Raw genomic sequence first — 22,289 nt, forward strand, 5'->3', positions numbered from 1 at the left:
TGTAGGCCGGCAGCAAGTTAAGTGGTCCATGGGTAATAATATAGGTATACGCGCATACTACAGGTAGTGGGTCCAGGTAAAGGTAACAGTTCAGTTCGTGTCTACACTTGCAGCCGCAACTGATAGCCTCCCTGCTTCAAACGTCTTCTCCAAGAGTTCATTGAACCTTGTCTTCCACTGCGCCGAAATTCCATGGCCCGTCCCCTCCCACCAATGAAACTCGGCCTCGGGCATATGACGATGTAGGTGGCGACTGTCAGAACTACGTATTACATCATCCTGGTCGCCTGTTAGGATGACAACTTTAGGTATCGATGAGGATATCTTGCGCAGTCGCGCGGGTGAGACATAGTGAGTGAGCCCTGCATACATTTGTGACAAAGCACCTATGGGTGTTTGGGGCCGGGTGATCTTCAGACGCCAATGGTAAAACTTGCAGAAGATGAAGTCAGTCACTGATGCACCATAAACGTATCACCGTACTGACAGACGACTGGACTTCTAAGTTGGTCCTTCCCTCTGGGTCATCTTTGGCCTTCTCCGCTAGCCATGCTCGGGGGTATAGCATATCCATTAGGATGGGAACCTTTACGTCAGGGTCTCCTGTCATCAACAGCCTACGCATGAAAGTAATTAGCAGGTAGGCTCAGAGGGCGCATCGTATCTAACCTTGCCAGTGACGTAGAACCTTTCCACTGGAGGAATTCAGCACAGATTTCATTAGTTACAGATAAATTAGAAGACCTACAGGTGGCATATTCAGCCAGAATTGACCGCCCGCGGTGGTGACAATGAGGCTCAGGGAAATTATTCTATCGGGTATACGATCTGCAAGCTCTTAAGATGCGACATGAGAACCACAAATCGATTTGAAAGACTACAACGATACCTTGTGATATCATTCCGCCCATTGAGATGCCTACAACGTGAATGCTACGTTCTTCGTTCCATTTCAGATAGTCGAGTAATGTTATGACGTCCTCGGCCATGCCGCTCGTTCTATGACCCGGAAAGAATTGATATGCATATCAACCGGGATAAACTGAAAACATACGTGTACGGACCCCTCGGAGTACCACTCATACCCACACCGCGATTGTCGAAAACTAGTACCGAGTACTGGGGAAGTCTCCCGAAGTACTCGACCTGAGATAACCATCCAAAGGATGTGCTATTGACGCTGCAAGGAATCCTGGTAAAACTACAGTAGAGCTTAGACACGTTGAACCTACCCCATGATAAAGACGACCTTCTCAGGTCCAGTGCCGTGTTGCTCATAGTACAAAGAATGGCTCTCAAGCGGACCTCCCTGTTTGCGAATCTGTGTTACAGGACAAAGACCTCTGCGAGTGCATGTGTCGGGGTCGAAAAGTGTCTCATATTCGGGGCCCAAAACCTGGTCGTGCGCTGGCGACATGGTGGTTTGGGAAGTGACTGATGTTACGGCGGTATCCATGACTATTATAAGTTGAACAAAGAAAGCATATTAGGCTCACGGACCTTGAGAGTAGCTGGCTCAGCCTGGCTGTACCTTATTAGCTATACCATGTTCGGAAACATGGTTGGTTTACATAATCACATCTGAAGCTTGTGCGTGTTCGGTATCAACGTTGTCAACAGCAGCCTGCCAGCGTCGCCGATCTTCACTGGCAGCCAGTGACGATCCCTTCCATCTGCTTTTGCGAAAGTGCATACAAGACATATCATCGTTACATAGCCCTTGGAGACTTTCGCAGTCCAATTCAAGCTTCCCTAATGACTCAACCACGACCCCCAACGTTCATCTCCGGGTGTAAGTCGTACTACCAGATCACTTGGTTCGCCCGATGCTAAGCGGTACTTTTAGTTCCAGCCAGGATGCTTGCTGTGTTCCCACTTCTCGCATTAGCAACAGCTTACATCCTGTTCGTCCGGTGTCTCTACGGCAATGGCCTGGTTTCAAAACTTCACGCAGTATGTGGCGCGCCTGTAGACGGGGGATTGTTCCCAATGCGCACTACATATACCAATATCCCCGCTCTCGACTCCAAACTCTGCGCCATCGTTACCTTTTATCATGGCTTGATGAACCCGACTTATCAACCTCTTCTAATCCTCATGTCCACCACGCTTTCCGCAATCGCCATCATCCCTTTTGCAGAAGCCACTCGTGAATATCATCCTAAGCGACTCAGGATGCCTGCGACTATCGGCATGGTTTTTCAGCTCTGCAGCTGTGGAGTGATCATGCCGATTTATTGGTTTGCCTTCGCTCTGACTGGTGGTACAGCCCGTCGTGGTGATAGAATCAATCAAGGGAACGCAGAAGCACTTTTATTTGCCCTTGTTGCTGGCTATGCTATCCCCACCTTTTGCATGGTGGTTTTGGAAGACCCGGTTGTGACTGCAATGTGGCAGATCTTCCCATTATACATGAAAGTCGCCCATTGGGCGCACTGCAAAATACGACCACCCTCACAACACACTGGATCGGGATACGGCACTGTGCAAGCCATGTACATGCTTGTATACGTCGCCTCCGCTTATTTGCACGTCGCGCACATCTGGCCTATCTTCAACAGTTCAGCGCTCTTCCAAAAACTTATAATGCCCCCTATGGCTCCTTTGGACCCATCAGCAACATCTATTGCTGAAGGTGCAGCGGCGTTCCTGAAGTGGGATATGGCAATTGGAATCGGCTCGACTATTTTGATAACACTGTGGTTCGCTAAAAGTCTAACAGGCTTAATGGTGTTGATTTTGTGGCACGCGTCAGCTACTTTCATAGTGGGACCTGGAGCTGCAATTGCCGGAGTAATGATGTGGAGAGAAGCAACAATCAATGCACAGGCTATCACCAATGCTGCAGAGAAAGCTCGATGATGATGATGATGATGATGGTAGTCGTTCGAGACCTACATTCTGTAATATGTATATACATCTTGATTATCTTGAGTAGCTTTGAGACATTGTGTAGAATGGGCAGCAGATTTGAAAAGGCTTATGTACGGCCTCACAGCAAAGGTATGTAGATGTCATTCACGAGAACATACAATACAGGATTACTGTCCAGAGGGCTGATCTGCCCTCGTTGCCATTGCTGCTTGACCAGCTGCAGTTGCCGCCAGCCTTGACCGTTTCCTTTCGGCCTCTGAGTGCAGCAATCAGTGATCATTGACATTAACATTGAAAATTTGCATTCGGAAGACATACCAGCTTCTTTCTCCCGCTCGATCTCAGCGACAATTGCTTCGATCTCAGGTAGTTCCAAGTGCTACCAAGTTCGTCAGAGACCAATGAATGACATGAAATAAGATGGGATCGAACCGTGACTTTGCCATAGCTTTCCATGACGCTGATCTCAATGTTTTTCGCTCCTGTTTGCACGACTTCGAGAAGACTTTTGACCGTCAGCTTTATGCTTTCTTCGCGAGTCATGCCATCTTTGTGATTTTTCTCGAGGAATTCGCGGACTGTTTTCGATGACCGACCAATTGCATTGGCCTGTAAAGGAAGGTAGAATGTTGAACCGTGTACGATACAAGGGAGAATTTGACTAACCTTCCATGCACTATAGATGCCACTCGGCTCAGTCTGGTACAGTCTTGGTCGCGAATCATGTGGATCAAATCCGATGATCAATGTTGAGATACCAAATGGTCGTACACCACCGGATTGCGTGTATTTCTGGGGGAGGCCGGGATGAGGGCAAATACCCTGTCAGCAGCAATCGATTACTGACCTGTTGTATACCAGCAATGTGTCTTGTTATATACTCTACTGTGACAGGATCCTCTACAGTCAGTCGATGACTTTGACATTCTATCCGCGCTTTGTCGATGAGGACTCTGCCGTCCGCGGTCAAGCCTGCATGATGCAAGATCAAATAATGCGGTCGAGCGGGATATGAAAAGCGCACCAGCAAATGCAAGGCAAATGTGATCATCAAGCATCACGACCTTTCTAACGGTACGGGGGTCTTGGAGTTGCAGGACGGATTTCTTTTCGACGCCAAGAACGACCACATCATTACCCCGAACACCGACCTACGACGGACAATTACCACTGCCATTAGGCTAAATGACGTCAAGGTCTTACAGCACATGTTCCTTTGCGAACAGCTTCGAGGGCGTACTCAACCTATCGAACAGATGAGGTGATATCACGGTCATTGAGACGCGACTTGACTGACCTGAAACAAGTGACCATCCGGAGAGAAGACGGTGAGTGCTATGCAGATATCAGTCGCTGTACTGGTCAGCTTCAGCATGTCAGAGACGCACCGCGATCGTATGACCTGGACATGGCTGCAAGCAAGTAATGGATGTGATCTACAGAGGAGGTGATACGAAGTCTTACTTATGTGCTTGAACGCGCGTCGAGGCTGGCGTACGTTCGCTTAGTAAGCGTATCCATTTATGTCGAATACGTCGGTCTATTGACCACTACCACCTTAAAGTGCTTAAGTTAAAGTACTTGCGCGCGCGACGCGGATGGACTCGGACGATGAGGTACAAATTATGGGTGAGAGCAGCTCACGGCCGTCGTGAGTGAAGTCAGTCTACCATCATCCTCGCAAGCTTACTGCACCACCAGCCATGTTGGCCCAACCCTGTGCCAGTTGTGTGACATGAACTTCGACTCCGAGAATCTCAGCGAACTTCAACGCCATCAGCATTATGAAGCACACTTCAACCCCAGCTCTAGTAGTATGCGTCCGGCATGTTTCATACTCCCCGTTCTCACTTGTTTGATAGAACAACCATCTAGTAATAAGTTCAGGAAGCCAACGATACCCAAAGACTTGTTCAAACCCCACAGCTACCCACTGCAACTGAGAAAGAAACCTGCAGATGACTTTTGGTATCCGACTTTGTCGAGACCGCCACCTGACAACTGCACCCCAGGTATGCCTGTCAGAATTCACATGAGCCGTGTCCCTGAGGATAAGTACATCAGGCTTGATCCCGCTCTTGAAGCACGCTTTGAAGAAATCTCATACCAAAGGAAACACCCGTCGAGCTGTTCTCTGTTGTGAATCGGCTACGCATATTAGTGTCGAAGCATTCGATCGCCGATGGGGATGCGGGTAGGTATCACACCGGCCACTGTCCCCTATCCGACTGACGCGTTGTCTCAGATATCGCAATTTCCTCATGGCATGTGCCGCGCTCATGGACCAGCAAATTCAGAGCATATATTTTGCATTACTAGATGATCCCTTTCCCCCCAGTGTTCGCAATCTGCAACGTTGGATGGAAGCTGCGTGGAAGGAAGGTACAACTGTCCACATATGAAAGTTCATTATGATACTGAGCTACCCTTGGCAGGTTATGATCGTGAAGGTGCCAAAGACCTAGGGAACAAATTGGTAGAAACAAACAAATGGATTGGTACAGGAGGTATGCCCAAAACACTGCTCCTCAGGATCTCGATTGATTCAAAAGTGCGCTTTCAGAACTCTATACCGCGTTCACATCTCGCGCAGTCCCGTACGTCATTAACTCTTTGTAAGACAACGTCCTGAGTCTCTATACAGCTCACAGCTGATAGATTTTGATCTCTCAAAAAGCGAGAAAGGTGACTTCCAGTTTTACATTGGCAATTATCAGACTTATCCTGCTGACAGGGATTCAAGTTATGATAGACTGGATTGTCCAGTACTTTTCGCCGCCAAATCCAAATCAGGGCACGGTGACTGATGTCCTCCGCGGTGCTTCACCTGTGGTTGCGACGGATAAAATGCCTCTGGTTCTGCAGTTCAGTGGACATTCTCAAACAATCGTTGGATACGAGATCTCAAAGAATGGGGATACGAATCTTCTCGTGTTTGACCCTTCAAGGTGATATTACCGTTGTGAATAGGCGGAGACACTGATGTGATGTCTCCAAGGCCCCCGAGACTCAGTGTGCGTCGAGCTGCAATAGCTGGACCTTCCTCTGTTGTATGGGAACAGTCGCGGACCAACCAAGTGCTGCATTCTGTCATGCATCCAACATCTAACGGACGTTCCTCGAAGCTGAAACGTCCTTCATCATCTTCTGATCTGCGACAGCACAAACGAACCAAATCATTTGAGTCAGACGATGAAATCATGGTCGTGGAAAACGTTAATGACACGCCCAAGAATGACCATGGATCGGGCATTTCTCCAGGTCAAACACAGCTATCCACGCTTGACCCTGCTAATGTCGTGAATCATTTTCGGCTTAGCATGTCTAAATTGCAGTGCGTGTTCTTTTTCTGGACGGACCATGCGGACTCAGTGACAGTTCTCAGGCGCAAGAAAGACTACCAGATACTGTACTTCCCCATGACTGATCCATGGTCTATTGAAGAACGCAACAAGCGAAAGGTTGTGAGGAGTATCTTGGGTTGTTGATTTTTCTTGATTTAGCCCCATGCGCATGTTTCCCCTTGTTTTATTTACATTACACCCCATAATTTGACATGTTTTTGATCACCCATTTGCACAGGATACGTGGATGGTGGGGCATGACCAAGTAAATTCAAGCGAGATGAACGTCACACGTTCAATAGGAAAACGCCTTCTACAAAACACACTTTGCTCAGATGAAGTGTGAGACACTAGTACCATAGCATCGAAACGTTTCGGATTGTTTCCGTCCCCGCATCCATTTGGGCGTGCCTAAATCTGTCGAGTTCTGCCTCCTTCAGGGGACTCACTCTCGTGTATGCATATAGCATTTCCCCTAAGCCCCAATTCGTCTTGACAGCAGTGACTCGCCATAAAACGCGTCACTCCGCAGATCGGACAAATTGCCATAGCATCGGTCGGGATGGTGTTACATCGGCGGCATCTCATCACATCATAAACAGGATATGCCTTCCTAGCGCTGCCCTGCATCATTATACAGGATATCATCACCTCGCACAAATAATGCGTTCCTCCTTCCTTTGCGTCGTTGCTGCTTTGACAGTATCTATGTCTGTCACTGCATGTGCGCCCCGATTCTCGTCTTGTAGCACCTCATACGATTGCTGCACTGACCTTATTTGTATGAAGGACTTGGATGTGAGTATGAGCTTTACGTCCAGAATTCCATCCCATGATTCATCCTTTGCCTTGTAATACCAATAGCCTACCAGTGATTACTGCGATTATCCCAATTCCCGTTGAGCTGGCAGACTGAAGGACACGTCGCGGCAGTGAGTCACATTTCTGCTTTGGCATCGGAATGCTATTGGCGTGCTGTGATTAATGGCACAATACGTAGGTCCTCGCTGAGTTAATTAACATGATTGTCTTTGGAGTCTGGACGTATGTCCCGCCACTCGGGGATTTATTAGACCGATGCGATACAAATGCCTAGAGGAATTATTTCCGTACAGGTGCTGTTAAGCTATGCATGAAAACACGTCCGAGTTCCCAGTTCTTCGAAAGCCATGCAATTATATGATTGAATCGGACCAAGCCAATGCCAGCCAAAGGATTGTCTCTGAATCAAAGCATTTGTCGGTTCTGTTCACCGTTCACTTGACATATGTATGCACATTCAAATTGCATGCATTCCTGTGTCAGTCTCGTTTAATTCGTGATTCCCATTGAAAGGATGAACTCGACAAATTGAAGTTGACGTTTGTGGGAAGCACGACAATGCACACGGCACTCTTAGTGCTGGTCTCAAGGCGATCGATAATCTCGCGTTGGGCTGTTTCTCGTTCCTCGCGCTCTATCTCCTGTTCTCTTCGCAGCTCGAGTGTACGTTGTTCTTTCTCCTGGCGTTCTAGTTCTTCTTGCTCCTTCAATGCTTGTGCGTATTGTTATTGTTCTTCGCGGTGAAGGTTGAGTTCTATAAGTGCTGCGTTTTCTTGCCGATGAGCGAGTATCCGAGCTTCAGTTTGGGGAATGTCGACGTCGTTAATAAGGTTGAAAGCTTGATAGCATAAGCGCGGTGTACATTGTCGAACAAAAGGCACTCACTGATATCTTCCACTTCTTCAAGATAATCGTTGTAGGCGTGAAGGTCGAAGAAGTCTTCGCGTCGTTTGTTGAATCTGGCCATTCGTAATGACGTTCAGTTCTTGATACAAATATACGATTACTCACTCCTTGGCTATTCGCCTGCGCACGGCGATTTCTTTTTCCACAGTAAGGTCCTCAAAAGTCTGGGGAGTGAATGCAAGCTTTCGTAGGACCTTCTGGCAGATAGGACATGGGGCGGGTCCTAAAGTGAACAAGCGGTCGATGCACGACTCGCACCTACAAAATATTTGCATCAGCTTGTGTTTTTATGCGAACCGAGATGCACACATTTTATGGTAACAAGAGCTGACCAGAAGACGAAGCTTGGGATTCAAGTACCGATCAGACTTGCACACAGGGCATTGGTCGTCCATAGACTATTGATTCCATAGCATGTTAGTGAGTGAGGTCGACGGATAGAGACCACGACGCACGAAGTATTCGGTGGTTCGGCCAGATGCATCTTTCACGCCCCCGCTAAAAAGGGTCGAGGATGTGCTCTGAACTTGAGGTGTGCTGGAGCGAGCGGTGTGTGTTGGATGTTAGCCTTCCAACCCAGGACTGCGCCATCCAAGAGTAGGGATTCAGGGAATTTGGGTGGGCTAATTTGCCCTGCTAATTTACCGTGAATGACAGGGTGAACCACCATACTGCTGCCCGATGCATCACTACTAGTCACTGACAGGCAATCCAGTGTTGTCGACCCTATTCGCAATGTTAGTCTGCTCTGTTCACTTATGTAATACCCAAATTTGGGGCAGTGGCTCCACGTGAATGGACTACAATGCGTCACATGTAGAAACAAATTTATCTAACAGTATATAAGCTCGTATATCCAGAGGCTCGGTGTCTAAGCTTAAGAACGGAGGGACGCAAGAAGGGAGGGGCGCGAGAAGGGGGGGAGGCGAGAAGGGAGGGGGGCGAGACGGGAGGAATGCGAGAAGGGAGGGATCCACGCGAGAAAGGAGGGATGTGAGCAGAAGGGAAGCATGCCAGTGTGAGTCCTTTCCTTGTGAATTATTTGAGGACGTCCGTTGGATGTCCGTTCCTTGTTTTCTCAGGATTTGACCGAGTGATAACAGGGTACCCACAACTCTTGTGGTATATACTAGACCTAGACTTCAACGCACCGTCTTCCTAGGTTGAAGTACATATTAGACAAGCAGATCCATCTAACGATGTTCGACGACGGACCTGGACTTTACTTGGCCACATTAGCATGGGCGGTAGCTGTTTTAAGCTGTTGCCGAAAATATTGGCTCGATCGTTCTCGTCCTCCCCTGCCGCCTGGTCCAACCCCCCTTCCGATAGTGGGAAATGTTCTCAGTCTTGACACTGCTCAGCCTTGGCTCACTTTCAATGCCTGGAGATCCACATATGGTTGGGACATCTTAACGGAGATCTGTTCGTAATCGACTCATGCTTTCTCTAGGTGATATCGTATATGCTCGTCTGCTCAACAAACCTGTCATTGTGATAAACTCTGAGGAGGTTGCCAAAGACCTCTTTGAGAGGCGCTCCGCTATATATTCGGATAAACCCCAATCCATTGTTTACGAATCGTAAGTTACATCTTTGAGTATTGCTACGCATTGATTACCAGGGTGTTGTCAGCTTTGCTTCGGACTTCAACGCAGGGCTCATGCCACATGGAGACAGGTAAGATATTGTCGTATGCTTTGTTGGTGTGCCTGATGTCCGGCAGGTGGCGCCTACACCGACGCATTTTTCATCAGGCATTTCGTCAAACCGAGACACCCACTTATCACGCCGTGCAAATCCGTTGCGCCCACAAAATGTTGTTCAGTTTTCTACAAGACCCTGGAAATTATCTAAGCCATGTTCGAATGTCGGTTGCAACAGTATGTTCTGGTTTCTGCTCAGGCTGATTTTCATCAGGTTCTCTGCTTCATTCATAATGTCTATTGTGTATGATTATGAACCAAAAGCCAAGGATGACCCCATCGTCCACGTCATGCAAAGGTATTTGGATGTGATAACCGCAGCTTTGACACCAGGTGCTACTGCGATAATGGAAACGTTCCCTTTCCGTATGTCCGCGTGTGCCAATGATGGCTGTCATTACATATTAATGATCGTTCCAGTTTTGAAGATACCCTGCTGGTTTCCTGGTGCGACATTCAAGCGAGCATCAGTGCAGTGTCTCGACGCAGGCCATGATGTAAAGGAGATACCCTTTCAACGTGTCAAAGAGAGGATGGTAAATCTCGCCATCCATAGAGGTACAACGAACTTACGAACCGCATACAGTCTACCGGCGACGTGGCTCCATGCTTTGTGACCAAGAGTTTGAACAGGATGAAGCTTTCTGAAAAGGATGGCGTAGACACTACAACTGCAATCAAGGAGGCTGCTGTCATTGCATTTGCAGGTACCCAAGCTGCAGAAATTCTCCCATCGATGTTCATTTTTCTTTATTTTCAGGGGGGGTTGAAACGGTATGTATTGCTTTTCTTTGTGTTTGCCATGGTAAACGCTTTTCCATCGGCTCAGACTACTTCCACGTTGCTTGTATTCCTTCTTGCTATGGTACTCCACCCAGAGGCACAAGCCAAAGCGCACGCGGAGATTGATCGAGTCGTTGGCAAAGATAGACTCCCCGATTTCGACGATAGGCCAGCGTTGCCTTACGTAGAAGCTATCTTGCGTGAAACACTCAGGTGGCACCCTGTGTTTCCGTTTGGTTTGTCCACCATAACACACTTTTTACGCCTTGTTCTGATGATGTACCAAGGCGCCCCGAACGCAACAACGACTAGTGATATCTACAAAGGTTATTTCATCCCCAAAGGTTGGTACCATATTAATCTCTACCGAAGGTCACTAATGACCGAGATTGTCAGGGGTTGTTATATTTACAAACGCATGGAAAGCCTGCAATACCTTTATACCGAATCTTCCCAAAATGACCAATGATTTAGGGCGATGACACATGATGAAACGAAGTACCCTAGTCCTGATGAATTCAAGCCCGAAAGATTTCTCCATGATGATGGGTCCCTTACCGGAGATACGATGCCTTTAGGCTTTGGCTGGGGTCGCCGCATCTGGTGAGCATATATTTGTGCTCCTTCACCCTTCGCTGAAAGCCGCCGGTCAGTGTGGGACGGCATGTCGCGGACGCATCACTCTGGATCGTGATCTCAAGCTTCCTGGCTGCTTTCTCGGTCCACAAGGCTCTTGATGAACACGGCATGGAAATCCCGGTCGTTCCAAAGTTTTCCACAGGGGTCGCTATGTTTGTAGAATCATGTCTGTCCCCGAGAGTAGTCTGCTGATCTCTTTTGATTTTAGTCATCCAGAGGAATTTCCCTGCCGCATTGTCCCGCGATTCGCCGATGCGTCCGTGAAGACACTGGCGCGCTTGACTGGCTTAGATCCGTCCGTCGACATCATCGCGTAATTAAAGTACTGTAGCAGAGCAAACGTGATCGTGGTGGTATAATAGGGTATCTATACCCAGTAGCCCCGTTCACTTGGCATATGTATACACATTCAAATTGCATGCATTCCTGTGTCAGTCTCGTTTAATTCGTGATTCCCATCAAAAGGATGAACTCGACAAATTGAAGTTGACGTTTGTGGGGGAGCACAACAATGCACACCGCGGAGAGTTGAGTAAGACCGGCATATCTAGAGGCGCTGAAATGCGCTATCACTTCTAAGTCATTCACTGGGCCTTCGACAAGGCCATCAGAAAACGGATGGACTCACGCCGTGACTTGAAACTCTCAGAGTCATCCCTCCCTGGCTGGAACTACAAAGCAATCGACTTCAGCGATAAGGGGAAGAGAACTAGAGCAGTTGAAGGCCACGATTCTTGTGATGATGATCGCTCCATAAATATAGACCTTGATGCTGCGTCGAACAGGATAGCTTGGATTCGTTAACATTTTTCACCGAGCCATTGCCGGATGAAAAAGAAATGATGCTGCCTGACTTCATGATTCTCCCGAAGGGACTTAGCTCGCACGGTGCTGCGCTGCATTTCATTGACGTGGTTGTTGTAGGATCCTGATTCATGTGGAGTGCATCGCCTACATTTTCGAGGTATTGTTCTGTAGTTTTCTTTGCTACGGGACTAGGCGGGCTCGATAAGGGGTGCAGTAGACGGGTAGATATATGAGGAGAGCGGTGCAGGGACAAGGAGTGACGAGGTGTCTATCTGAGACGCAGTGTTAGAATTGTCATAGCTGACCTGATACATCAATGCGGAACGGAGATTCAGGCGGATGCCATAACGACGTCAGTCAATCCAGGCGATGTGTTCAGTCCTGATAGTGGTGGTAAATCCAACCCAGCGACAGCGCATCTGAGGGCTCTGTCCCAAGCTTCCTCGACCCTGTACCCTCCCGCTCTCATAATTCCTTCACGATCCTTTCTCACTGCGTCACTGTACATATCATCGTACTGATCCCTGAGCGTATAGAGATCCTCGTAAGCATACCAATCGTCCTGCAGGGGGACGTGTGGCGGATCGGGAACGACAGTACTTTGAGCAGCTCGTGCACGCAGGAGCTGGGCATTGCTCCTTAGAACCGTGGTGGTAGTAGAGCGAGCGGAAGATCTCTTCATGGCTTCTGCGCGAGATTTGGCGATTACCTTGGCAGCACTCTTAGTGCTGGTCTCGAGGCGATCAATGATCTCGCGTTGGGCTGTTTCTCGTTCCTCGCGCTCTATCTCCTGTTCTCTTCGCAGCTCGAGTGTACGTTGTTCTTTCTCCTGGCGTTCTAGCTCTTCTTGTTCCTTCAATGCTTGTGCGTATTGTTCTTCGCGGTGAAGGTTGAGTTCTATAAGTGCTGCGTTTTCTTGCCGATGAGCGAGTATCCGAGCTTCAGTTTGGGGAATGTCGACGTCGTTGATAAGGTTGAAAGCTTGATAGCATAAGCGCGGTGTACACCGTCGAACATAAGGCACTCACTGATATCTTCCACTTCTTCAAGATAATCGTTGTAGGCGTGAAGGTCGAAGAAGTCTTCGCGTCGTTTGTTGAATCTGGCCGTTCGTAATGACGTTCAGTCCTTGATACAAATATATGATTACTCACTCCTTGGCTATTCGTCTGCGCACGGCGATTTCTTTTTCCACAGTAAGGTCCTCAAAAGTCTGGGGAGTGAATGCAAGCTTTCGTAGGACCTTTTGGCAGATAGGACATGGGGCGGGTCCTAAAGTGAACAAGCGGTCAATGCACGACTCGCACCTACAAAATATTGGCATCAGCTTGTGTTTTTATGCGGACCGGGATGCACACATTTTATGGTAACAAGAGCTGACCAGAAGACGAAGTTTGGGATTCAAGTACCGATCAGACTTGCACACAGGGCATTGGTCGTCCATAGACTATTGATTCCATAGCATGTTAGTGAGTGAGGTCGACGGATAGAGACCACGACGCACGAAGTATTCGGTGGTTCGGCCAGATGCATCTTTAACGCCCCCGCTGAAAAGGGTCGAGGATGTGCTCTGAACTTGAGGTGTGCTGGAGCGAGCGGTGTGTGCGTTGGATGTTATGCCGCCTTTCCGAATGGTCTTTCCCTTCAACCAGCCACCTACGTTCGCGCGATTTGACATGTTGTCAATGTTGTGCCACTTGGCTGGAGGGTGTTTCAGTACAAAGTGCTGCACGTCAAGGTTTGACACGTGCATTTCATTTTATACACAGGGGTCCCAGTACAACTACTAAGTCTACTAGTACTTCCTCCCAGACGACCACAGTCAGTCATGCTACTATGCAGTATCTACCTAGATAGAGACGCATAAAGTACAATTGTATAGTTGGGTATTTCCTCTTCCATTAGATCAAGTTGACATCCCTGCATAGAATTCAAAAGGCTCGCCTGTTGGAGTCACCTTGGCCCTAGTAAGGGCCAAGGCAGCCACAAATCTATGGGAAGACGTTTGTTCATTATGGTCAGGGCTCTACCCCAAGCGCTGACGCGGCACTGCACGGTACTCACTGAAATAAGAATTATAGAACGCTTGCGTTCATCGGTCAGACCTACGGTGTTGTCTAGGAATGTCAAACGTTGAGCAGACGTTGTTTCGTTCAGTCAACGGTCGCGCTGAACGTTAGAGCTGAGCCAAGCGCCTGCACTGGATCGAGGACCCAAAAAGGCTAAAAGTAATATAAAACAGAATGAAGCCGAACGCTCGCTCAGTTACACGTCACGGGGCAACCGCCGGGGCAACGCTTGTCAAGATATTCGAGTTCTGTGAACTTCTGTCTCAGCAACCGTCGTACCCTACTTAGAACCCGCACTCACGCCCAGGCCATCATCCTTCCTTTCTCTTCTCATCCAGTCCCTGCTTTACCAGTAATACACAGGGCCTATCTGTACACCTTTTACCTCCTTCAGAGCTTGCCCTCCTCTCAACATTCATTTATCATATCCTTGTATTGATTCTCCACCAAACTTTTGCGATTACACCCCCGGCAGGGTGGAAGAGAAACCATTAGTCTTTTTGTTTTTGGGTCCGTCGTTTTGTTTCCGTCCTCCTCTATTAACACACCTTAACATGTATCCCTTCATATCTTGCTCCAGTGAAAGGATGCACAATTCTGTAACGCAATCATCCCATTCGACTTCATCCGTCGCCCCAGGTGTTGCAGCTGGCATCTCTGTTGATCCCAGATTTTTCCGTGAATCAGCGGCCATGATTGGCCAAGGGCCTATCACCCCTCCCATCTCTCCAGGTCACAACGAAGATGATACCGCAAATGCGATGGCTCTGGATAAACAAGCACCCACAAATTATCCCCCAGATCAAGTTCAACGCCCTTCCTTTACCGGCAGCACTTCTACTCCAATGTGGCAGCAGCCACAGGTTCCTGTCTTAGCTCCACAACCTAGGTCACCCGCAAGACCACCTGCGAGGTTGTTAGAGGATGAAGCAGTTCATGTAGAGAGGCGGGGTGTGCTTAGGCTGCTCGATCTCGAGGTCAAAGGCGCTCTCGGTTTGTGACTGCGTCTTCCCAAGATCAACATTCCCTTATTGTCATTTGCAGGTACCGGTACTTTTGGGAGAGTGTTCCTAGTCCGCCTCAAGACAGCAACTTCAGGGTCTCAAAATATTTTTGCAATGAAAGTGTTGCGCAAAACCGAGATTGTGCGCCTCCGGCAGGTTGAACACGTCAACGCAGAGCGCTACATTCTTTCACGTGTGCGCCATCCATTCGTAGTGGACCTATTTGCAACATTTCAAGACAGTCTCAACATTTACATGTTGATGTCTTATGTTCCTGGTGGTGAACTGTTCACCCATCTCCGACGGGCGGGCCGTTTCACTCCCGACGTCACCCGGTTCTATCTCGCTAACATTATCCTCGCCCTCCAGTATTTACACTCCTTTAACATCATATATCGTGATCTCAAGCCCGAAAATCTACTCCTGGACTCTCGAGGCTATCTACGACTCACCGACTTTGGATTTGCGAAGATTGTCGACGACCGTACTTGGACTCTTTGTGGTACGCCTGAGTACCTTGCCCCAGAAATCATCCAGTCAGACGGTCACGGAAAGGCCGCGGATTGGTGGGCATGTGGTGTCTTGTGCTACGAGATGCTGGTCGGCTACCCACCATTCTTTGATGAGACCGCTTATGGTATCTACGAGAAAATTCTACGGGGCAATATTCACTGGCCACGCACCATGGATCGGCTCTCTAAAGAGCTTATCAGAGCGTTCTTACATCCTGACCGAAGTAAACGTCTTGGTAATATGATAGGTGGACCACAAGACATTCTCCATCATCCTTGGTTCCGAGGCGTTGATTGGGAAGCGTTGGAACGATGCGAGATCAAGGTGAGCATTATTAGCTACATCCAATTTTAATTTTTACCTCTCACCGATCAAAGGCACCGATCATCCCACACACGACGTCACTGGATGACACTCGTCATTTCTTGAATCTTCCTCACCCAACCCTCGAAGACATGCCCGGGCTCGTCATGGAAGAAGCCCCTACTCCTCTCCATCGACGCTTTGACCCTATAACGTACCAATTTCTTGAATTCTAATCCGAGATCCAGATTATTTATCCCAGCTCGATTTTCAGGCTGATCTATAGCATAAACATTTCTCCGTTGTCTCACCTGATTTCTCCTCTCTTTCACAGCCTCTTTCTGTGTCCTTAGTTACCCTTGCATAGGATATCATCGGTGAGCCACCCAACCGATACCCTCTGTTTTGTCGTTCTGCGATCCGTCTCGTATGTAGCTTTGATCCTGCCATATGCTGTATCATTCCTGTCGTGTTTGTATTGAACAACCGAACGTCTTGAAACTATTTATTTGATCTTGAACTCTCACCTGTAGATATGATTGGCTGTGTTTATTCAATGTAATCAGAGTTCGAATAAACAAAAACCTGTTTCATTCTGACAGATTCTGACAAATTGTCTGGCCTGGTTGTTTAGGCTTGTTGAATCCTAAAGACGTCGGCAAAGAGAACCAAACATCCGCCTTTAGTTTGCGACTTCTGCTGAAAGTAAATTTCCTAAAATCACCAATGGCTCGCAGACGCAAAAATCGCACACATTTGAAGGGCGCAGGGGCAACCGCACAGCACGCAAACGACGGTGCACCCAAGTCCTTCATCATAAAACATGGACAAGTAGGTACTTCTGTCACCCAGCTCGTTCGTGATCTACGAAAAGTTATGGAACCAAATACGGCGAGCCGTCTGAAGGTGAGTTTGATCAATCTTGTGTTTCAAACGCCTTTGAGCATCTGAATGCAGGAACGTAACCGTAACAAATTAAAAGATTACCTGATTATGGCTCCTACGCTGGGGGTCACGCATTTGCTCGCTCTTACTGTCACAGACGTCGCACCGTCACTGCGCATAATTCGACTTCCCGCGGGACCTTCTCTTAGCTTCCGCGTGGAACGATACAGCTTGATGAAAGATATCTTAAAAACTTCTCGATCCTCACGAAGCATGGGGATGGAGTATCTCACTGCCCCATTGGTAAGTGATATATCGTGACTTCGGTCATCTGTCTTATCCAACCATGATTATCTTTCCAGGTCGTCCTCTCTTCGTTCCCCCCACCCTCGCCAGAAACGCCCCCACATCTCCCACTGCTCATGAAATCCTTCCAATCTCTTTTCCCTCCATTATCCCCCAACTCGATGTCACTTTCCAACTGCCGTCGGATCGTCTTGATAGCATACAACCCCGACAGAGGAACCGTCGACTTCCGACACTATGTCATCACCGTAAAACCATACGGCGTCTCAAAGCGCGTCCGACGCGTACTCGAAGGCGCCCCCAAAAAAACATCAGCCAACTCCTCCAGTGGGTTCTTGGACCTTGGAAACGAGAAGGATGTTGCGGACTTCTTGCTTAGGAAAAGAGGGGAGCCTAGCCCAGGGATCGACGGGTATGAGTCTGCGGCATCATCAGCTTCGAGTGCTGCTGGTGATGACGGGGAGCCGGTGTCATTGGCGGATGATTATGTTGGTCGGAATAACAAGAAGGGGCAAAAGAAGGCTGTCCGACTAAGTGAAGTTGGCCCGAGGATGGAGCTGCGGCTGATCAAAATTTCTGAAGGCGTTCCAGGGAGGGAAGGTGCTGTGCTGTATCATGAATTTGGTGCGTTGCATATCAAGCATATCGCGATGCAAGGTAAACTGATCTTTTTATCACACAGTCAAAAAATCAAAGGCCGAAGCCGCTGCACTCAAGGCTTCTCATGTTGCCAAGGAGAGATTGCGAAAGCAGAGACGGGAGGAACAAGAAAGCAACGTGCAACGGAAGAAAGCAGAAAAAGAACAAGTGTCGCGGAAGAATCAAAAGAATTCTGATGAGGAAGCCTCTGAGGCTGGCGAATCTGGCGATGATGAATGGGATGAAGACGAGGAGATAAGTGAAGTGGGTGGCAGCGACGACGAGCACAGTGAAGCACCAGGGAGCGATGAAGAGGAAAGTGATGATGAACCCGAAGTGCGACCACCTACCAAGAAAGTTCGAATACGAGGGAAACGATGAACTGTGAAACAGGTTTCTCGTCGTGTCGGAATGTATTCACGCTTAAAAACTACGAGTGGGAGAATACAATGTAAGCTTGGAGAGCGGCATTTCCTAGAAGAATCAGGGGAATCACCTCTTCCGCTCGCAGCAGAGCAATCTGGCGATGCGATAGCTACTACCTTGGTAATGGTTGAATGTTCTAAGCCTCAAGAGTGTCTTGCTTTCAGAGGATATGCAAGAAGATTGTATTCACTGCGCGTACAGGCTCAATAAACGAAAATGAATGGAGGGGAATAAAACATATCAATGAAATAAACATAAATTGCAGAAATGTATCCGTAAATAAACTAAATGTACAGTCCATGATCGTACCAATGAAGGAGAAAACAAATCAAAAGAACTGTGTAGTATGGGTAATTGATGGATAGTGAAGGAAATCCGAAGGGACCAAGTTGGTCAACTAGGCGGACTATATGCGGGACTTTGAGACAGTGGCGGTGGCCTTCGACTTCCAGGTCGCGGTAGACAGTGGAGGAGGCCGCTTTGTCGTTTGGCGCGTCGTCGAGATTTGGTCGTAGGGGACCTTTGACTCATCGAAGACTTGCGAAAGGTTGGGTGCGTAGTATGTGCGGGGGCCTTCGACCTCGTGGATAATGACTCCATGTCGTAGGGGACAGCGAGGGAGGCCATTAGTAGGCGTCATCGGATTGGTCGTAGGGGACCTCTGATACCGAAGACGTGTTGGATGCGACGATGTCTGACACGTTTGGTCGTAGGGGACTCTAACAGCGAAACATTAGTAAGGGGAGTGAGAGTATATGGGTGGGCTACTTACCATTCGTGGACGTCGTGTGGAGTTTAGCGGCTAGTAGGATGTCGATAATGTGCTAGTAGTCGAAGTTTTGACGACTGCGAGGGACTACCGTCGAGAATACGAGGTTCCACATGTCGAAGTATGGCGTTGATAGCATCGTCGTGTAGGGTGAGTCGTAGTTGAAATTTCGAGGATCAAGAACGGCTATCGTCGCGTAAGATGCAATGCGGAGTAAGTGTCGAGGAATGAGAGTATAATGGGGGTTATCGTCGAGAGTAAGCGCTTCCATCTTTTGAAGTAAATCGTCGATAGTGTCGTCGTGAAGGGTAGTAAGAGCGTCTGGTTTTTGCAGTAGAGCATTGATAGCGTGCTTGTTGTCGAGAGTCAGAGCTTCTGTGTTATCAGGCAGCGTGTCGATAGCGTGGTCGTCGTCGGGGGTAAGAGCTTCTGATTTTTGCAGTAGAGCGTCGAAAGCGTGATTGTCGTCGGGAGTAAGAGCTTCTGTGTTGTCGATAGCGTGGTTGTCGTCGAGAGAAAGATATTCTAATTGTTGCAGTAGAGCGTCGAAAGCGTGATTGTCGTCGAGAGTAAGAGCTTCTGTGTTGTCGATAGCGTGGTCGTCGTCGAGAGTAAGAGCTTCTGATGTTGGCAGTACAGCGTCGATAGCGTGGTTGTCGTCGAGGGCAAGAGCTTTTGTGTTATTGGGTAGAGCGTCGATAGCGTGGTCGTGTAGAGCGTGATGCGGGCGAAGTGTCGATAATTGAGAAGGGACCTCATCAAGGGAAAGAGCTGCTATTTTTCTGATTAGATTGTCGATAGAGTGGTCGTGCACTAGAGTGCATTGGGGCTGACAAATCGATGACTGAGGGGAACCGTCAAGAGGAAGAATTACAGGTATGGTTGGCCGAAGCTTCGGAGGCTGAGATGAATCAGGTAGGATGTCGATAGCGTGGTCTTGTAGAGTGTGATGTCGTCCAATAGTTGAAAGTTGGGAGGGTACATTATCGAGAGAAAATTGAGAAGGTACATTGTCGAGAGAAGGAGATACATTGTCGAGGAGAGGAGACACGTCGTCGAGAGAAGGAATGGATAAATGATAGGACACATCGTCCGGGGAAAGAGTTGATAAATGAGACGGTACATCGTCGAGAGAAGAAATGGATAAATCGGAGGATACATTGTCGAGAGAAATGGCTGATAAGTTCGTGGGTACATTGTCGAGGGAAAGAGTAGATAAATGAGAAGATACATCGTCGAGAGAGGTGGATGATAAATGAAGAGATACATTGTCGAGAGAAATCGCTGATAAATGAGCGGGTACATCGTCGAGAGAAATAGCTGAAAATCTTCTGATTAGATTGTCGATAGATTGTGGGTCGTATCCGACGTGCAAAGTGTGGTCCGGTTCATCGTCTGCAAGGCAGTGCGCTGTAGCCTGGCAGTCGTCCTATAGACCCAAGCATTAGCAGATGGAAGTCAGAAAAATCACGCTGCTTCATACCTCGTAGAAAGTGCTTTCGTCAGCAAGCGACTCGACGTCTGAGATAGCTAACTCCTCATCGTGGGCTATGAGCGTCGTGTCAGAATCAGTCGTCGATAAGCCTTTGGTGGGAGCCTCAAAGGTGGGTTCGGTTGATTCAAACACTGCACACGACGAGGATGGCCGAGCTGGTGTTCCGAAAGCCTTGGTTGTCGAGATAGCGTCCGAAATGTTGCCTCCAGCAAAAGGTGCGTTGAGCCCAGCGGTATAGTCCTTGGGAGCAGGGACGCGTTGGAAATCGTCGCTGAGAAATTGTCGAGCAGCTTTAGCGGAGGCTTGAAGAAGGACGCCTGTCGAGAAGCAGACAGTGAATGTGACCAGGCTAACGGAGACCTCCTCTGATTCGGACACGACCTGAATAGTGTGGTCGATGACGATTTCTTTGAAAAACGAGGCTGTAAGATAGCCTTGCATAACAACACGCGCGGCGCGAGTCATGGTAGAAGTAGAGATCATAATGGCGAGTAAATGAAGGGGTGGGTCGTGAAGATATGCTGATGACGGTAATGGCGGGACTGACTGAGGGATATTGCAGCGACAAACACGCAATACTTATACTCCCAGTTTGAACCTTATTTGTACGCCAATGCACATTATCATTATCAACAAAGCCGATCGCGACGCGTTAGTCACGTGTTCAGAAATCAACCCTATATAAGTTCGGGGCACTGCGATGAACATCCTAAGTATCCCCCCGCCAACATGATAGGATTAGACTACGTACCAAAGACAAGGTGGGCTTGATTTAGATTAGGCTTGGTACTTCGTCAAGAGGAAGCTGGATCGATAATGGTCGTGATCAGCCCGCCGTTCCACATCATGATACCATAGGTATAAGTCCTATATGTATTCACAATTAGTAAAACCATGCAAGTAGGGGATTAAATATGCGTCTATGGATAATACTCATGACTGAGATGGGGTGCTGCTACTGTGAACACTTCCAAACCAGTCCTGCCAAATGTTCTCAGCTCTCATTTTCACCCCTTCCCAGTTGTCTAAGGCAGGCCGAACATCGAGATAAAAAGAGACATTATTTGACGATGACGGTCCTGCGCCCCGTCCAGTATAGAAGTCGATCACGTATCTAATTCGGGTTCCGCATCGTTCGACCACCCAGTCGTGACGATCGAAAGGAGCAGAGTACCTACAAAACGAAAATCAGCGTGCTTTGCGTGAACTGTGGCTGAATCACATACCCGAGCAAGGTCATGAGTCGAGCTTTTGGGGTCAGGTCATTAGGTCTGCCCTTGAAGTTTACAAGTTTCACTCCTCCACACTTTTCACCACCTCTCCCAGATTCCCATTTCATTAGCTCCGACCAAGCGCGTTCATTTACAGCATTATGAATAGGAATGATAGTCTTCATATCTGGAGCATGCGGGTTATGGTTTTTGCGCGCCATGGCAGCAAAAAATTGAGCCTCTGACGGGTATACCCAATTACCATTGTCTGTTCGGGGTATCGAAGAGACCTCCCGTTCAGTCGAGAGCGAAGATGCGTTGACTGGGTGCGCAGAGCTGCTCCCTGGCAAGATAGAGGACCACGTTGTACGAGATTTGTGGTCGACAGGACAGGACTCGTCTGAAGAATGACTGCCGTGGTCGACTGGACACTTGTCTGCCATGGCGGAAGTAAAGATAGCCTTGCTGAGTCATCAAGCTATGGTCGAATGAAATTGACGCGGCGGCACTGTCACAAATACTAGACAGCGAGAAAAAATCCGTTGGCTTATGCTAGCTACATGCATGGCCTTGCGAAGGAATGAGCGCTTGAGCATGTAACCTTGGCCGTATCAACCTTGGGCTTATTTCGGTGGCCCGTCACAGCCGCGTCACGCTACCACGCTGGTATCTCGCACGTGATTAGAATGACAGTAAATACTACTTCGCGCCTGGGTTTACGGCAATTCTGAGCCGGAGAGTGTGTTCCCGTGTACTACCGCAGTACTAGCGGTTTGGGTGCAACTTTA

The 22,289-nt window shown here is 48.4% G+C and overlaps 10 protein-coding genes across 10 annotated transcripts; 5 read left to right on the forward strand and 5 right to left on the reverse strand.

The window, feature by feature from the left end:
* Positions 1-23: 23 nt before the first annotated feature.
* DEU56DRAFT_781662 (Alpha/Beta hydrolase protein) lies at positions 24-1,496 on the reverse strand. The gene is made up of 7 exons (XM_041352058.1): positions 1,233-1,496; positions 1,055-1,180; positions 890-999; positions 749-837; positions 670-695; positions 488-617; positions 24-432 (listed from the first exon to the last, which is right to left on the reverse strand). Exons 1-7 carry the CDS (start codon positions 1,454-1,456, stop codon positions 91-93), a joined length of 1,047 nt encoding a protein of 348 aa, XP_041212507.1. The 5' UTR covers positions 1,457-1,496; the 3' UTR covers positions 24-90.
* Positions 1,497-1,586: 90 nt separating this feature from the next.
* On the forward strand, positions 1,587-2,968 carry DEU56DRAFT_977996 (uncharacterized protein). The gene is made up of 2 exons (XM_041359669.1): positions 1,587-1,792; positions 1,847-2,968. Exons 1-2 carry the CDS (start codon positions 1,756-1,758, stop codon positions 2,860-2,862), a joined length of 1,053 nt encoding a protein of 350 aa, XP_041212508.1. The 5' UTR covers positions 1,587-1,755; the 3' UTR covers positions 2,863-2,968.
* On the reverse strand, positions 2,969-4,363 carry DEU56DRAFT_781664 (nucleophile aminohydrolase). Its single transcript, XM_041352059.1, has 9 exons — positions 4,263-4,363; positions 4,172-4,209; positions 4,078-4,119; positions 3,899-4,025; positions 3,722-3,846; positions 3,541-3,666; positions 3,307-3,483; positions 3,193-3,253; positions 2,969-3,130 (listed from the first exon to the last, which is right to left on the reverse strand). Exons 1-9 carry the CDS (start codon positions 4,282-4,284, stop codon positions 3,042-3,044), a joined length of 807 nt encoding a protein of 268 aa, XP_041212509.1. The 5' UTR covers positions 4,285-4,363; the 3' UTR covers positions 2,969-3,041.
* Positions 4,364-4,436: 73 nt separating this feature from the next.
* Positions 4,437-6,496, forward strand: DEU56DRAFT_781665 (peptidase family C78-domain-containing protein). The gene is made up of 11 exons (XM_041352060.1): positions 4,437-4,525; positions 4,576-4,688; positions 4,737-4,886; positions 4,939-5,068; positions 5,120-5,256; positions 5,310-5,381; positions 5,438-5,471; positions 5,519-5,559; positions 5,609-5,822; positions 5,873-6,208; positions 6,260-6,496. The coding sequence occupies exons 1-11, from the start codon at positions 4,473-4,475 to the stop codon at positions 6,360-6,362; spliced, it is 1,383 nt and encodes a 460-aa protein (XP_041212510.1). The 5' UTR covers positions 4,437-4,472; the 3' UTR covers positions 6,363-6,496.
* Positions 6,497-7,106: 610 nt separating this feature from the next.
* Positions 7,107-8,616, reverse strand: DEU56DRAFT_924896 (CDK-activating kinase assembly factor MAT1-domain-containing protein; the record flags this gene model as incomplete). The annotated part of the gene is made up of 6 exons (XM_041358563.1): positions 7,107-7,752; positions 7,926-7,999; positions 8,052-8,204; positions 8,256-8,344; positions 8,402-8,444; positions 8,474-8,616. The coding sequence occupies 6 exons, from the start codon at positions 8,614-8,616 to the stop codon at positions 7,520-7,522; spliced, it is 735 nt and encodes a 244-aa protein (XP_041212511.1). The 3' UTR covers positions 7,107-7,519.
* Positions 8,617-9,145: 529 nt separating this feature from the next.
* On the forward strand, positions 9,146-11,391 carry DEU56DRAFT_909026 (cytochrome P450; the record flags this gene model as incomplete). The annotated part of the gene is made up of 13 exons (XM_041357061.1): positions 9,146-9,347; positions 9,400-9,529; positions 9,582-9,626; positions 9,673-9,816; positions 9,867-10,018; positions 10,073-10,188; positions 10,239-10,359; positions 10,413-10,426; positions 10,482-10,671; positions 10,723-10,783; positions 10,910-11,038; positions 11,089-11,226; positions 11,283-11,391. 13 exons carry the CDS (start codon positions 9,146-9,148, stop codon positions 11,389-11,391), a joined length of 1,551 nt encoding a protein of 516 aa, XP_041212512.1.
* An 821-nt stretch (positions 11,392-12,212) lies between these two features.
* DEU56DRAFT_869518 (CDK-activating kinase assembly factor MAT1-domain-containing protein) lies at positions 12,213-13,559 on the reverse strand (the record flags this gene model as incomplete). The annotated part of the gene is made up of 5 exons (XM_041355563.1): positions 12,213-12,862; positions 12,910-12,983; positions 13,036-13,188; positions 13,240-13,328; positions 13,386-13,559. 5 exons carry the CDS (start codon positions 13,557-13,559, stop codon positions 12,213-12,215), a joined length of 1,140 nt encoding a protein of 379 aa, XP_041212513.1.
* A 588-nt stretch (positions 13,560-14,147) lies between these two features.
* On the forward strand, positions 14,148-16,412 carry DEU56DRAFT_781693 (cAMP dependent protein kinase). Its single transcript, XM_041352061.1, has 4 exons — positions 14,148-14,460; positions 14,531-14,943; positions 14,995-15,791; positions 15,845-16,412. Exons 2-4 carry the CDS (start codon positions 14,538-14,540, stop codon positions 16,004-16,006), a joined length of 1,365 nt encoding a protein of 454 aa, XP_041212514.1. The 5' UTR covers positions 14,148-14,460; positions 14,531-14,537; the 3' UTR covers positions 16,007-16,412.
* On the forward strand, positions 16,366-18,267 carry DEU56DRAFT_60568 (Brix domain-containing protein). Its single transcript, XM_041347010.1, has 4 exons — positions 16,366-16,676; positions 16,728-16,958; positions 17,018-17,585; positions 17,644-18,267. Exons 1-4 carry the CDS (start codon positions 16,497-16,499, stop codon positions 17,979-17,981), a joined length of 1,317 nt encoding a protein of 438 aa, XP_041212515.1. The 5' UTR covers positions 16,366-16,496; the 3' UTR covers positions 17,982-18,267.
* A 2,633-nt stretch (positions 18,268-20,900) lies between these two features.
* DEU56DRAFT_60695 (cytochrome c/c1 heme-lyase) lies at positions 20,901-22,108 on the reverse strand. The gene is made up of 3 exons (XM_041347012.1): positions 21,517-22,108; positions 21,042-21,464; positions 20,901-20,985 (listed from the first exon to the last, which is right to left on the reverse strand). Exons 1-2 carry the CDS (start codon positions 21,942-21,944, stop codon positions 21,224-21,226), a joined length of 669 nt encoding a protein of 222 aa, XP_041212516.1. The 5' UTR covers positions 21,945-22,108; the 3' UTR covers positions 20,901-20,985; positions 21,042-21,223.
* Between the last annotated feature and the right edge of the window lie 181 nt (positions 22,109-22,289).

This window comes from Suillus clintonianus (assembly GCF_016758775.1).
Source record: "Suillus clintonianus strain FC179 chromosome Unknown DEU56scaffold_11, whole genome shotgun sequence".
NCBI classification, from domain to species: domain Eukaryota; kingdom Fungi; phylum Basidiomycota; class Agaricomycetes; order Boletales; family Suillaceae; genus Suillus; species Suillus clintonianus.